Source organism: Cervus elaphus, chromosome 11, assembly GCF_910594005.1.
Source record: "Cervus elaphus chromosome 11, mCerEla1.1, whole genome shotgun sequence".
NCBI lineage: Eukaryota > Metazoa > Chordata > Mammalia > Artiodactyla > Cervidae > Cervus > Cervus elaphus.
Window position 1 is genome coordinate 88121637 of NC_057825.1, and position 16837 is coordinate 88138473.

The window sequence follows — 16837 nt, forward strand, 5'->3', positions numbered from 1 at the left end:
AAGTGAAACAACTCTTGAATGGAAAAGACCATTTATGGATGTCTGATCAAAGGATTCTCAAATATCAAGTAATGCTGATGGAAAATCCAGGCCTGACTACATTCCCTTGTGAGATTCTTAACCCAGCTACCCTCCTACCTACCCCTGAGGACTCTCTCCCTTTTCACTCTTGCCTGGAAACACTGGACCACTAGACAAAACCCTGAGAGGGATTGTCAGAAGGTCCTCTGACCAATCTTGAGGAAATTTGGTACAGTGATGGAAGCAGCTTTGTCTTGGATGGAAAAAGAAGAGCTGGATATGCAGTAGTCTCCAATTTTGAGACCACAGAAGCCAAACCTTTGCTACCAGGTACTTCAGTCCAATTAGCTGAGCTCATGGCTGAGCTCATGGCCCTGACTCGAGCTTTAGAGCTGGGAAAAGGAAAAAGAGGAACCATTTACACTGACTCCAAGTATGCCTTTCTGGTGCTACACGCACATGTTGCTGTTTGGAAAGAAAGAGGCCACTTGACCACCCAAGTGTCCCCTATCAAATACGGTGATAAAATCCTTAGGCTCTTGGAGGCAGTCCATCTGCCCACTGAGGTTTCAGTCTCCCACTGTAAAGGACACCAAAAAGGGAGCACAGAAGTGGCATGAGGGAACCGAGCAGCTGATCAGGCAGCTAAGAGAGCAGCGTTACAGAACCATGACTTAATAGGGGTGGCCACCTTAGTTCCACAGACTAATTTGCCAGAAAATCTTTCATATACTGAAGGTGAGATTCTTAAAGCTAAGAGTGAGGGCTTTCAAGAAGATCATATGGGGTGGTTCCAAAAGGAAGGACTCCTTTTTCTGCCTGGGAACCTCCAATGGAAGTTGGTTAACTCCTTACATGCCACCACTCATTTAGGAGAGAAGGTCCTCCAAAGATTACTAGAAAGGTCCTTCAGAGGAATAGGCCTCCAAACAACTGTAAGGCAAATGGGTCTCCTCTTGTCTCACTGGCCAATTAAACAACCCCCAAGGAGCTTGAAGACCCCAACTGGCCCAGCCTGTCTAACAGCATAGGACCTACCCAGCAAAGGACTGGCAGGTGGACTTCACCTAGATGCCAGTTTTTCAAGGGTATAAATACCTACTAGTCATGATAGATACAGTCTCAGGTTGGATTAAAGGCTGAGGAGGTGGTAAAAAAAAAAACTGCTCCATGAAATTCTGAGATTTGGCCTTCCCGGGTCATTACAAAGTGACAATAGGACATCATTTACTTCTAAGGTCACCCAAGGGGTCTCTAAAACATTGGGCATTACTTATTATCTCCATTGTGCCTGGGAGCCTCAGTCTTCAAGAAAAGTAGAGAGAGCCAACCAATTCTTAAAATCAGTGATAAAGATAACCCAGGAGACCTCCCTGGGATGGAAGGAGGCTTTACCAATAGCTCTCCTCTGCACCCGTATTGCCCCTAAGGGACAGGTTGGTCTTAGTCCTTATGAGATGCTATATGGGAAACCTTCTGTTTATGTCAGTGACCTCCTCCTAGATCCAGAGGCTCAAATCCTCCAGTCTTATACCATGGCCATTGGGCAATTCCAACAAGATATACGTTTTGTGGGGTGTCAACCAGGACCCAAAAGATTCTAAAGAGTCACCACTAAATGCTCCAGGGACTCAAGTCCTAATTAAAGTCTGGAAAGGTGGGTCCCCAAAGGCTCAACTCCAGCCCACATGGAAGGGCCCCTACCCTGTAATACTTTCTATCCCCACAGCAGTCAAGGTACCAGGACACGACTCCTGGATTCAACTACTCACGAGTCAAGTCATGGAAGAAAACAGAAGAGGATGTTCAATATACCTGTGAGCCCCTGGGAGATCTCAGATACCTATTCAGGACTACAAATGAGGGTCATTCTAATAAACACCCCCAAAATCAAGTTTCTGGGGATAAGATTTCTCAAGATAGCTCTAAAGAGCCAACACAGCTTGGCAGAGGTTATACTCCAAAAAAGACAGGAGACAGATCTCCTGATCCCTCAACAAGGAGGGAATTGAGCCATCTTGAATGAGACATATTGTTTCTGGGTAAATAGCTCCAGCTAAGTTAAAGAAAGTCTCACAGTCCTCAAGAAAAACACAGTCCTCAAAAAAACATCTTGTACAGGATCTCAAAGAATGAGCTAGAGAGTTCTTGGGGTGGCTCCAATCTCTCTTTGGGGGCTCCTTCTCCCGGCGAGGGGGAATTTGGAGTTGGTTAATGCTCCTACTAATCCCTGTTATCACCATATTGATGCTGCTCATGATTGCTCCATGTATTATCAATTGTCTAACCCATTTTGTCTCTGCCCAGGTCAACAAGCTACAACATGTGGTGCCAGTTCAACAAGGATATATAAAACTACACCTGACCATGGAAAACATCACTCACCCTTAGATGGATACTGCTATAAGGACGCTGAGACTTGAGACTAGCGAGAGGGGGAGGCCCAATGCCCCTCACCATCCCAGCTCAGCAGCAAGTGGCCAAAGAGACCTTGATGCCCCTATTCCCAAAGAAATGGGCCTCCCATCTCTTGGGGCAATGTTAGGTAGCTAGAATAGGGAAAAGGAGTCCAAAATAGTGGTGGCTAAAAGACAAAGAAAGGAAAAAGCCCGCAAAAATAGAACAAGGGAAGGTCCGAGGACCAGAGTGAGAACCTCAGGTGAAACAAACAGCACTCCTGGCTAGCCCAATTTACATGGGGCAGGTTCAGCGGGGGGAGAAAGAAGATTAAAAAAGGAGCCAAAATTGAGACCCTCTCTTCTTTTGAGTTGGCCCATCCTCCCACCTCAAGGATGTATTTTCCTTTGCTTGCCAAATAAAACTGAGCTGTAACTGAGCAGTAACACTGGTCCACTGCTTCAAATTTTTGCTGTGGTGAGACAGAACCAAGGAAATTACACACTCTCCCGACAAAACTATACTACAAAAATTATAGTAATCAAAATAGTACAGTACTGGCACAAACCAGACACACAGATCAATGGAACAGAACAGAGAACCCAGAAATAGATCCACACACATAAGGTCAATTAGTCTACAATGAAGGAGGCAGAAAATACAAAGGGGAAGAGACAGCTCCTTCAACAAGTGGTGCTGGGAAAGCTGGATAGCTACATGCAAAAGAACAAAACTAGAACATTTTCCCGTACCATGTACACGAGTAAACTTAAGAAAACACAAGCAGTAATAAGCTCCTTGACATCAGCCTTTGCAGTATTTTTTTGATCTGTCTCTTCAGGCAAGGGCCACAGAAGCAAAAATAAGCAAATGGGACCTCATCAAACTAAAAAGCTTTTGCAGTGAAGGAAACCATCAAAGGCAGCCTACTGAATGGGAGAAGATACTTGCAAACAGTATGTCTGATGAAGACACAAAATTATTCATTCAACTCAACAACAAAACCCCCCCAATCCCCAATTAAAAAATGTCCTTGGGGGACTTCCCTGTGCTCCAGTGGTTAAAACTCTATGCGTCTACTGCACTGGGTATGGGTTTGATCCCTGGTTGGGGAGCTAAGATCCTGTATGCCGTACAGTACAGCTAAGAAAAAAAAAACAACTTATATATTAGAGGACTGATTAAATAAAAAATGGTATATTCATATATTGTAAAATTCTGCAGTCATTATGAATTATGCTAGGATTCTTGAAAGACAGAAGTATTGGTAGCATTTTTTGAAATGCCCCGAATATTCCCATAAAAACAGAAACTAAGATAACACATTCAAAAACCTATGGACAACACCTACCCCCCCCCCCAAAAAAAAGAGAGATAACACAACACCCTAAGAAAACCCAAATACAAACTGTAAGACCTCTAAGGTATCAGCGTCTGTGGAGGAGGGACACAATAGGGCATCTGATTGACCTAAAAACCTCACAATAGGTAACTAGCTCTTCATGGAAATCTAGGACAGTGAATTTGAGAAAGGCAGCTGGGAACTGGAAGGTGTTTCGCACATTTCAATACCAGATAAATAAACTGGGTCTGCAATAAGATAGGAAGAACTGGAGTAGTATGACCCTGTGAGCTCTCAAAAGTAACCAAGCAAAGCTCTCTTCCAGCACAAAGCCCCACATTAAGAAGAAACAGCTGGGAAGAGAATCTAAATTGAGCAGCAGAGTAGAAACAGGCTAAAGAAGGAACCAGGAGGACCAAAAAAAACATTTCACAGACTCATCAGAAGAGGGAGCTCTAGAACCATGATTTAGACACATTACCTTAAACCATTTTTTATTTTAAAATTCAGGAAAACGAATTTCACATAAAAAGGAGCAAAAGAAAAGAACTGAATCCAAATCCCACACATAGTTATTATAAGAAAAAAGGAGAATACAGAATAGATTATAAAAGATCGGAAAGATTTACCTACAAAACTGATGAGAACTATGACTTTCTTTTTCAAATCAATTTTTGAATTGATTAAGAAGAATATAAATCAAAATAAAAAACTAGAAATGGAGTGGCAATTAGAAACACATGAAAAAACATTTTTTTTCAGGGAATTCCCTAGTGGTCCAGTGGTTAGGACTTGGCCCTTTCACTGCTGTGGGCGTGGGTTCGATCTCTGGTCAGGGAACCAAGATCTGGCAAGTCGTGCAGCATGCCCACTCCCCTAATTTCTGAAACAAAGATTAAGCTAGAAAAGCAATAAACATACAGGTATATTATGAAAAAAAAAAAGATAAAAAGAGAAGTTTTAAAAATCAAAGGAAATTGAGTTAACAAGTAACTGAAAGACAATAACAAATATGAAAGAAAGGTAAAGCTCCACCATGCTTATAATAGGCATTTCCAAAGAAGAAAATCAAAGCAAGAGAAGAGAATATTAAGAACTTTAATTAAAGAAAACTTTCTTGAAAATTCTAAAGAACTGTTTTTGAAATAATATTATAGAAAGATATATTGCATCCCTGAAATAACTGACCATCAACACCAAGACACATTCTATTAAAATTACTGGACTTAAAAAAAAATACTTTAGGCATACAGGTAAAAAGATCAAGCCACATATCAAGGGGAAAAAATGAGACTATGAGTCATCAGGGCTTATCACAGTAATGCCTTATGCCAGAGGTAAGAAACTCAAGAAAATAAAATATCTGCTCAGGATGTTACATCCAGCCAAACGATTTTCAATAATGTTCACAACTGTTTTCAACATGCAAAAATTCAGGGAATATTGTTTGCAAGGGCCTTTTTCCTGAAGAATTTACTAGAGAATGAGTTTTAGATATCCAAAATAATGAGTGAGAGAGGGGAAGAGAAGGGGAAGGGAGAGATGAAGTAACCATTTTTCCACTAAAAGAGTATAAGTCTGAACTATAGACTGCAATGTAGTGATATCATTGAGCTGTTGGACCAACCCTAATCTGCCTCTAAAATCTATGTTACAAAAGTCAAATCCTATTTTTTTTTATACTGGTACTGTAGAAGAGTAATATTCAATAACAAGGAGAACTGTTTATGATATATTAAGTGAAAAGAACAAATTATAAAACAGTATGACCTCATTTTCTAAAGAGTTTAAGTATGTAAGTATTAACACCAAAAAATCAATGGCAGTTTTCTTCGCATGATAGGATTATGGTTGTTTCAATTTTTTTTTCTGGGCACTTTCTTGACATAGGAATAAAATCATGCCATAACAAAATCTCTGGTAATGAGGTCAAAAGTGGATTAGAAAAAGATGGAATTTTATGCTGAAGCAGCTATTATTATAACTCTTTAAAATATTCAGCAAAAATCTCCAAAATCAGAACTGCAATAAAAAAGAAAGTAATTGCACATTTTAGTTTTGCAACATTTTCATATTTAGGAATGCCTGACTATAGATTTTTCTCTTTTGAACAGCCCAGTATTAAGATCATTTAATTTGAAAGGAAAAAAATGAAGAAAAACATCCCTTAATTAATCTCAATTAGGCTACTGAACACATCTACATATTTTACTCTATTGAAAAGTAATGGGAATCAAAGGATCTATAAAAATTTTAAAGAAACACTTTTTTCAGTTTTAAAAATTATAAACTATGTTTTAAATTATAACTAAAGTAATATATATAGTCCATGGAATTTCTCCAGGCCAAAATACCGGTGTGGGTAGCCTTTCTCTTCTTCAGGGGATCTTCCCAACCCAGGGATCGAATCCATGTCTCCCACATTGCAGGCAGATTCTTTACCAGCTGAGTCATGAGGGAGCTGGTAAAGAGACTAAAAATTATAAACTATGGTTTAAAATATAACTAAAGTAATACATAGAAAGCATACCAATGAGCCAAAACCTAGGGTCCAAAAATGCTCATTTCGGACTTCCAAAACTCCATCCAAGGTAGATACCTAATCAAAAACATAGAAATAGGGTTTCTGTATTTGACATATCCAAAACAACTCAGTCAAATTATGGACTTGCTCTACACCTAGGAATGACATGGTCAAACCCTGCATGAAGACACTCGTTAGCCAAAAGAAGTGCCATACCATTCACTCAAGATATCATTTCTTCTTGTTCCATACTGAGCCAGGGTCTTTTTTTCTTTTCCCAGTTTCTTATCTGCACCAACCTCTCTAGAAGTAGGTCTTTACTTTCCTCACCCACACCTTGTTCAACAGTGTGTAGTTCTTTTCATTTTATTAATACAGTATGTTTATATCTAGTACTTGAGTATCAGAATTATTGTCTTCTCAATCATTTTTTTCTCTGGATTCTCTTTCAATACATTTCTGTACAACACAGGATGTTATTTGGATTTGAACCAAAAGGAAACTCCAAGGACAATGTGTAGCCCATTGGTACAGTGGCATAGACTGAGTAGCTGAGACAAGTGGTCAACTACATTGATCAAAGTGGCCTCTGTGATAGTGACAACCAATAGTTTTACTTACTCTCAACATTCAAATAATTTGATTATCTTATTCCTTCATTAGTTAACAGGTGGAATTTTATAACAATACAGAATCAAAACTTACTATGTAGTGAAGCAATCACCATGTAAACATGGCCTCTGACTTAATCAAAATCCTAAGTTTGAATATGCTTTGTGTGTGTGCGTGCTCAGTCTTGTCCGACTCTTTGTGATCCCATGGACTATAGCCTCCTCCGTCAATGGAATTTCCCCAGCAAGAATGGAGTGGGTTGCCACTTCCTCCTCCAGGGGATCCTCCCGACCCAGGGATCAAAGCTGCATCTCCTGTGTCTCCTGCATTGGCAGTTGGATTCTTTACCACTGAGTCACCTGGGAAGCCCAGGTTTGAATATAGACTCATACAACTCAGGCTTCCCTGGTGGTTCAGTTGGTAAAGCATCTGCCTACAATGCGGGAGACCTGAGTTTGACCCCTGGGTCGGGAAGATCCTCTGGAGAAGGAAATGGCAACCCACTCCAGTACTCTTGCCTAGAAAATCCCATGGACAGAGGAGCGTGGTAGGCTATAGTCCATGGGGTCACAAAGAGTTGGACACGACTGAGCTACTTCACTTTCATACAATTCATAGCTCTTTATAACAAACAGTGTGGTCTTTAGACAATTACCTTCTACGTTTATTTCAAGTGAATCTGGCTCCCAGACTGAGCAAGTGGTCAAATTTCTCTATTTTTGTCACTATGTTACATAAACTTCCCTAAAATTCTAGAAAGAGCTTGAAATTATTTGTACCCACTCTTTGAATTCTCTAATCATAAATTTAAATGATTTTATTTATTATTTCATCTTACCTCTCTGATAAGTTTGTCCAACTGACCAATAACATGGGGTGGTGTTGTCTGGGGGGGAAAAAAAGTAAAATAGAACATGAATTCTAGAGAGAGAAAAAACTTTTGCAACAGTGATCCTGACAGTAAAAAAAAAACCATGCATTTTATACCAGCCTTGGCTTTGTTTCACAAGTGCCTTCACATGGTTTAGGAAAGAGAGGTTTCAACTGACTCACTTATAAAGCAACATCAGGAATCCACCCAGGCTTATTTCTTATCTTACAAAGAAGCTGCTATTTCTGTAACCAAATAAGCCTTAAAGAAGCAACAAATCAACAAAAAAATCTTTAAGAAAGTAAAACTTCGTATAAGACATAGCACTAGTAAACTAATATTTTATTGTTATTGTTGCTTCTGGAGAGGGAGATACAACCCATACATTTTAGAAAAGATATGTGGAAAAGGCATAGGGAGAAGCACTGCCTATATATTCACCTGTCCTGGGAAACCATCTTTCTAGTCAGGTGCTGTCTACAGGTGTTCCTATTGTTTCAATAAGGAGTGATTTCTTGTTTTTTAAGTTTGAAATTTAGAAGTCTCACTAATTCAAGGACAGGAAATAAGAAAACAATCATAACTGGATTATATAATAGCCAAAACACATTTATGAGGGGAAAATAAGTATCTAAAGAGATTATAACTAATATTGTTTTTACTTGAAATATTATTAGAGACGTTTCTCATTTATGCTCTTGTCTTATATATAAATATATGAAGACTCATTTGTATCTATTTTGTACACCAATATAATTTCATCTGGTTTTTACTACACAAATTTCAGAGGTTATTGTTTGGCTTCATCTCCAACAGGACCCTCCAGTAGCTAAAAATTTCATAATCTGGCAGAAGAACACATTTATTTTTATAATTTGGTAAAAGAACATAGCTAATTTTAAGCATGCATACTGAAAGACGACCATTACCTGGAGTAATACTTTCCCACTGTACACGCTCATGGGATACATGGTGCCAAATGTCATCAGAGCAATGGCAATGGCTGACGCAGTGTCTACAGCAAAATAATTACTAAAAAGAAAAAACAATTCTAAATCTTAAATGTATCCTTCACTAGGCTTCCTACAATTTAATCCACCAAACTTTAATTATCTCAAGCAACAGGACTATTTTACCACAGCTGACCACTACTGCAATGAGAGCATCTCAAAGGAAAAAAGAAAGTTTTCAGAATCCTCTCTTGCCAAAGTTTAAGGGAAAATAACTAATAATTATGTTAATTAGTGTGAAGAGAGATGATGAAGAAAAATATATATTTCCCCACAATGTACTTTTAATCTACTTGTCAAGTGCAAATATGTCGTATATATTTATTTGCTGCAACAAATAAAAACCTTTAACTAGTAATTTCTTTTTTTTTTTGACTAGTAATTTCTGATAAAGACCAATGGAATTCATCTGTGATTCTATCAATTTGCTGTAAACAGTAACTTTCCAATAATTAGTATTAAAAAATTTCAAATTCCCCAGGAATTTCATAAGATGAGATTCTTAAGAACTTGTGACAGTAAACACTGGGGCTGAATCAGTAGCTCATCAGTAGTTCCCAGGTCTACTAACAAGAGAGACCAAAAACGCCGAAGGTTACAAGCTCATCATGTCCTCTTTTTCACTTTTTCCTGTAAGCTGGGAATAGAAACACGAGTAAAGACATAGTTCCTGCCTTTGAAATGGAAGGAAACACCCATGTGAAAAAGACAAGAAATGACTTTGAGTACAAAGGAGAAGTCCTACAGGGTATCATGGCTGCACAAAGGAGTGGTGAGCCTACAGGGGTAGGATAATCCAGAAAGGCTAAATAAAAAAGAGGTGACATCTGATCTGAAACTTCAAAGATGGCCAAGATGATGGGGGCAAGATATTGTAGACAGTGAAAGCAGAATGTGCAAGGGCATGAAAACCCTAATGCAGTGAAGAAACTATGAACAGTTAAGTATAGGCAGATGGATGGCTAGTAAGGTTGGTAGAGGCTTCATCATACTAACAACTTTTAATTTTGTTAAGTATACAAAGAAGAGGATTTTGAAACAGGAAAATATTATGTCTAGATTTGCAACTTTTAATGATCACTTCAGTAGCAAAATAGCAGGTAACTAAAGATGTGTGAGAAGAAAAATTTTGAGATCAGAAGACTATTCTAATTAGGTCAAGGAAATGATGATGAAGCCCTCAATTTAGGGAACAGAATGGGAAGAAGGGAAAGATAAAAATTAAAAGGAAAGAGTAAAGAAGAGTAGGAGACAAGACTATCATTTACAACAGCCAAGACATGGAAACAACCTACATGCTTGTTGACAAATGGATAAAGTAAAAATGTGGCACACAGAAAGTGAAAGTGCAAGTCGCTCAGTCATGTCTGACTCTTTGCGACCCCAAGGACTATACAGTCCACGTAATTCTCCAGGCCAGAATACCGGAGTGGGTAGCCTTTCCCTTCTCCAGGGATCGAACCCAGGTCTCCTGCACTGCAGGTGGATTCTTTACCAGCTGAGCCATGAGGGAAGCCCAAGAATAATGGAGTGGGTAGCCTATCCCTTCTCCAGCAGATCTTCCCAGAAATTAAACTGGGGTCTCCTGCATTGCAGGTGGATTCTTTACCAACTGAGCTATCAGGGACACCCCATGTGGCATATATACATATATATATATATACACATAAATATGTACACTAATGGAATATTATTCAGTCCTAAGAAGGAAATCCTGCCATTTCTGACATGGATGGACCTTGAGGACATTATGCTAAGTGAAATAAGCCAGATACAAAAGGACAAATACATATTATTTCATTTAAATCAAATACTCAGAATACTTCATAGCCACAGAAAGTGGAATAGTGGTTGCCAGGGGCTGGAAGGAGGCTGATGGGTCAAAGTTATTTAATGGGTACAGGTTCAGCTGGGGAAGATAAAAAAGTTCTGTAGATGAATCATGATGATGGTTGTACAATAAAGTGAATGTACCTAATGCCTGTGAACATACTAAACTGTATGTTTGAAAATGGCTAAAATGGTAAACTTATTTTATGTATGTTTTTTGTACAATTTAAAAGTGGAAAGCAGGGCTTCCCTGGTGGTTCAGGGGTAAAGAATCTGTCTGCCGATGCAGGAGACATGGGTTTGACCCCTGATCCAGGGTGATCCCACATGCTGCAGAAGAACTAAGACCATGCACCGCGACTGCTGAGCCTATGAGCCGCAACTACTGAAGCCCGTGCACCCTAGAGCCCATGCGCCACAACAAGAGACGCCACTGCAATGAGAGGCCTGAGCACCACAACTAGGCCCCACTCACCACAACCAGAGAAAAGCCTACGAAGCAATAAAGACCCAGTGCAGCCATACATAAATAAATAAAATTGAAACGAGCAAAAAAAAAAGCAGAATGCATAGTAGCAAGTGAATGGTAGTAGCACTCACTCTCACAGGAAATACAGATAAAAGCAGTTTACGGGATGGGGAAAACAGGTTCAGTCAAGGTGGACATGAACAGAAGATTGCTTTTTGGAATTCAACAGAGATCTGGGCTAGAAATAAAGTGAAGGAATCACACAAAGATAGAAAAAGGCAAAAGGGTAGGGAGTCAAAGAATAATGTTATAGCATTAAACTTAAGCTTGCTAAAGACTGTTTCTTAATAGGCTTGCTTTTTAAAAAAAAATCGGTTCACATCTACTCCTCTTTCCTCATTCAGCAACAGTAGCTGTGATTGATGTGTCTCTTACTCTCCTCTTCTCTGTTTCACTCATCTGGCCAGCAGAAGGGAATTTAAATAGCTTTCCTATCTGCATTATAGATTGTAGTGAAGATTTCTTATTGAATCCAATCCCCTTAATTTTTCAGATGAAGACACTTGAGGACAAGACTCGACCAAAGTAGCACAGGTCATAAACATGCTATAAACTTAATCATCATGCATTAAAAATCAGGCCCCAGGAACAGAAATCCATTTGAGAGCAATAAAAAATACTTACTTAATTTCAATTAGCATATAAGTAATACAAAGAGCAAATGCTCCAGCAAGATCAATCAAAACAAATGGATTCATTCGGGGAAGGAAGATACTGCTAAGTCCTGGAATAATTCCACACACGCTAAGAAAAAACAAAAAGAGTATTCTTTAGTAAAACTTATGTAATAATAATGAAAACTGTATAAAAGATGACTTGTATTTTAGTATCATAAATTGTTTAACAAAGAGGATTTGGGAACAAATCTCTCACTTGTAAAGTTCTCTTTTGTATCATCAATTAAAAAATAAGAAAAAGTGAAGGAAAAAGAAGAATCTGATCTGTGAGATTCATTTAGTAACCGCGGCAATGAATAATGTTAAGTTCCCATAACAGATGTGCTTCCTGTGCATTCCTTTAACAATATGAATTTTATGAAACCCCAAACATCTCACCTTCGACTAAGGTCTGCAACATGCTCTTGAAGCCAACTCGTACTAGCAGCTTTAAAAAGAAAATACTTAAATTATCAAAATTACCAGAAACAATTATTAGATTACCAGAAATACTTGATTCTTAAATTTAAAAAATAAATTTCATGATGACTATGTAACACTACAAAGGGATACATTATATCTAGAACTTTTTTCTTTTTTATGCCTTTAGGATACTAAATGAAAAGTAGTTTCAACTACAGTACATAGCTGATCTGATGGAATCAATGAACTTACATATGTCATCGTTACTATTAATTTGAAGCTTTAAAGGCTTATTATACTGCAAAGCACAGCTTCCTAACCAGTGTGTTGAGAATGAGTTGCAGGTTCACCAATTACTAACTCTCTTAGCTCTGAGAGGCCAGGTATCTGGCTACATGCAGATGCCAGTCAGGGACTGACCCAGGACATGTAGCCTCCAGGTGCAAGCATACTCTTACATTTACCCCAGGGTGCTACAGAAATTCTCATTTATATGCACCATGATGTAGAAAAGATTGGCAAGCCATATAAAAAGTGGCCCAGAACAGCAGTTAAAGCAGACTCTGATGCCAGAATATCTGGCTTCAACCTCAACCCTGCCCTTGACTAGATATATAGCCTGAGACAAGTGACTAAATCTCCCAGTGCCTCAGTGTAAAGTGAGGAGAGTAAAATGATTTATCTTATATGGTTATAGGAGGAATTAAATGGGTTCTGTATAAATATTGAGCACAGTGCCTGGCAGAAAGTGCTTTAAACTATTTTTCACTCAAATTTCAACTCATGTTGTAAATCTTGATGTTTCTGCAAACTTTTATTTCCAGCTAATAAAAATACAAACTAGATGATTTTTCTGGAAATAAACCTGGCAAAATATATCAAACACTTAAACAAATACTGTATCTTTAACCCATTTATAATTTTTTCTCTGAGAAGATTAGAAATGCATACAAGAAATTTGATAGAAAAAAGGTGGTTACAGCTAAAAGGAAAAGTTGAAAATGTACAGTAGACTAGTTTTTTAAAATATTCATGACAAAATGTTATGCAAGCATTCAAAAATTATTTTTCAAAGATTATTTAATGACAGGCAATATTCAAGATGAAAAGTTGAATGAAAAAAGCCAAACATAAAATTTTTAACTGATCCAATTCTAAGTATGTAAAAAAAATACATATGTGCACAGAACAAAAAATAAAGGAACAAAACAGACATGTTAATAGACATTATCTCTGGCTCATGAGATTACCAGTACTGTTTCCTTCTTGTATCTTTCTACTCTTCAGGGAAACATAGTTTCTAAATCTTTGTACCATCTTAAAATTTCAAGAATGAGTATAACAGTATTTTAATAAAGTTTTTTCAAAATAACTCTGATGATCATAAATATCATTATTTAATTTTCTAGTTTATGCAGTAATTCTTAAACTCTAATTCATAAAATACAACTCATACTTCATGACACTTAGGAAGTTGTTTAAGCTTGAATGGGTATTTCAGAAAGCTTTCTTCCCCTGGTTATCTTGCTATCCAAGTCAGTGTGACTTAAAAAGACCTCCCCTCTTCTTCCTTCACAGTGCAGGTGTGTGTACACAGCCCACCTCTGTTTTTGCCTCAGTGTAAAGCGAGGTAAAACTCCCCCAGCGTCCAACCTGGTTAACCTGGCATGGGGGAGTAGGATGCCAAAACACTGAAATTAGTGAAAAACGTCAATAACTTAGACCACTAACATGAAAAATTCTACCTGAACTTTTAAAGACTCGAAAGTAAAAGAATTTATCAAAAGGACTAAAATTTGGCTACTTTCAAATAAATGCCCACCCATCATCGTCCCAGAGTGTTCCTGGGAACAAAGTTAATTAACAAAATACAATTATTTGCAATGAGCACATCAACTAGTCTATGTACACTGATGCTTCTAAAATGCGTTCTTAGGTAGTTTATACACTTAAAATTTCATTCATGTTATCTGGTAAATATAATTTTTTATCTCATGTAATTTAATATGTCATTTCTGCTTGTTTTTAAGGAATATGTTAAAGCTTAAAAAGTTAGATTCTATTTCTTAATTTTCTGCTTCATAATTTTCTGAAGACTTTAGAACTTTAGGGGTAGGTAGTCCTCTTTTCCTCAGGATACACTTTCTCATTGATTTATGAATTAATGAAACAAGCAAAAGACTTGTTGTTATGAGAAATTAATTGGATTTTTATTCATAGTAAACAAAAACATACCTTCAGAAACATAAGCAAAAGGTTTATTCCGAATTGAAAGCATTGTGAACAAGTTGAAGGAAAGAGCCACAAAAGTACCAACTAATAATCTTCCCCTAAAAAGAATAACACTGTTATTTTTTTCTTGGTAATATTAAAATGTAATTTCAGCATGTAGTGAGACTAGGAGATGAGGAAGCAGAGTGGTCTGCTTCAGTATTTGCAGATTCAGAATTTGAACTTGGTTTCTAGCTCCATGACCCATGTTCTGCATGGTTGCTCCATCTTACATGGGATCCCCATCCCTCCAAAAAAGACCCTTAGCATTAACAGTATCTTCTTACAGGTAATTGCTGTTATAAATTTTTAGAAATGCTACAGATATTTGGTTTATAGTCTGCTGGTTAAGTCAAACTGCCCTGAATGAAACTGATCAGAATAGGTCCACAGAGTTAGCAACTATGTCATAGATAATAACATTTCCATCTCTTCTAGAGGTGGTACTAAAAGATTGGGGGGATCCAAATTATAGAAGACAAGACAGGGCTGGTTTAGCATGTTCACCTGGGTTTGGAAATACTCAGCGACCCGACATCACACTGGAGAGGCCTTTCTGTTCAGTATAAAAACGCAGGGGCTTGGGAACAGTTAAGGGTGAAAAGAAGGAGTCTTTGGATTTGGGGAATTTGCTTTTGAAATATATATTATGACACTCTGAACTCTAGTATGGGCCAAAGTAATCATTATTTCATAATACACCAATTAATCACTGGGAATCAAACTTAATAGTATGTTATATGTCAAAAGCAGAATCTTACGTGTGTATCTCAGGCTGCTCCAAAAAGCGTTCTGCGCTAAAAGAAAGAAATAATGTTAATGTATTAAATAATCAAGTTTAAAAAATTTATTAAATACATAATTAATCTAATAAATTCACAAAACTTTTAAATATGACCTGTTGATTACTAGTTGAAGTGACTTAGCAGCAGCAGCAGAAGCAGTGATGAGACAAGCAGAGCCACAAATTATCCTCAAGGTGCAATGTCTAATCTTTCTCTAACAAACCTGCTTTTGGGTTTATACTAAGCATTAAAACATGTCTGACTGAATCTCTTCCTTTTAGTCACATCTACTTATGACTGGACTTAGTAGTATCAAAGGTAATAAAAGAAGGGTATAAAGAGGGAGAAAAGTCTGAAACATGAAAAAACTGTATTATCAAATCTCCAGCATTGCTCATATTAATTTGTATACCCTTTTAACCAGAATGTCTCACTGGATTCTTTCATAGTTCCAAAGGTAGCAGAGGTAGAATTTGCAGTGACAGTAACATCGTACACGAATGTACCTTTCTTTTAAAATAAAGAGAGCTCCCAACTGTGCCAAGACTGTGGAGGCAAATACAGCCAGGACTTCTAATCTTTCAAATCTGAAATTGGAAAATTAATTAAATTAGCATAATTTTTTCAATTCACAAACTAGCATCTCTAAAACACATTTACTCACTCACTACAATTCTAACTACTATAAGCCAAACACTGTTTAAAAAGTCTAGTGTCTAGAATGATAATAAACAGTGAGTACCTTAGATTTTAGAAAGAGTGCCTATTTATACAACATATATTCTCTATGGCTTTTATTCTCTAGAAATATTCATTATCATAATAACAGCTAACACTTAATTGACCCATCTTATGTTAGATACCAGTCAAAGTACTTAACACATTACCTCATCTAAATCCTTATGAGGGTTATTCTATCCACTTTAAAAAAATAAATAAGTAAGAGATAAAGAACTTGAAGCCCAAGAGGAACAGTAACTGTTCAGAGTCATATAGCTAGCAAGTGGAAGAGTCAGAGATTTTCAAACTCAGACACTTTGGCTCTAGCATTCATGACTTTAACCACTATTGACTCTTTTTTATTTCTTCTAGGTCCTTATTAAACATTTCTTGCATCTTCTCAATCTTTGTCTCCAGGCTATTTATCTGTAACTCCATTTTGTTTTAACCACTATTATAAAGAGGAGAGTGAAAAAGTTGGCTTAAAGCTCAACATTCAGAAAACTAAGATCATGGCATCCGGTCCCATCACTTCATGGCAAATAGATGGGGAAACAGTGGAAACAGTGGCTGACTTTATTTTTCTGGGCTGCAAAATCACTGCAGACGGTGAATGTAGCCATGAAATTAAAAGACGCTTACTCCTTGGAAGGAAAGTTATGACCAGCCTAGATAGCATATTAAAAAGCAGACATTACTTTGCCAACAAAGGTCCATCTAGTCAAGACTATGGTTTTTCCAGTAGTCATGTATGGATGTGAGAGTTGGACTATAAAGAAAGCTGAGCACCAAAGAATTGATGTTTTGAAACTGTGGTGTTGGAGAAGACTCTTGAGAGTCCCTTGG

At 37.5% G+C, this 16837-nt stretch overlaps 1 protein-coding gene across 3 annotated transcripts in view; it reads right to left on the reverse strand.

Moving 5' to 3' along the window:
• Positions 1-16837, reverse strand: part of SLC30A6 (solute carrier family 30 member 6) — a 45198-nt gene that overhangs the window by 11779 nt on the left and 16582 nt on the right. For 2 of the 3 annotated variants that reach the window (XM_043918301.1, XM_043918302.1), the window contains 8 exons: positions 15778-15858; positions 15248-15283; positions 14451-14545; positions 12192-12240; positions 11761-11880; positions 8697-8799; positions 7735-7782; positions 6291-6359 (listed from right to left, as the gene is read on the reverse strand). In XM_043918301.1, coding sequence (XP_043774236.1) covers positions 6291-6359; positions 7735-7782; positions 8697-8799; positions 11761-11880; positions 12192-12240; positions 14451-14545; positions 15248-15283; positions 15778-15858 — 601 coding nt within the window. Of the gene's footprint in view, positions 1-6290; positions 6360-7734; positions 7783-8696; positions 8800-11760; positions 11881-12191; positions 12241-14450; positions 14546-15247; positions 15284-15777; positions 15859-16837 lie in introns of those variants that run through there. The other variant, XM_043918303.1, reaches the window with a different exon arrangement.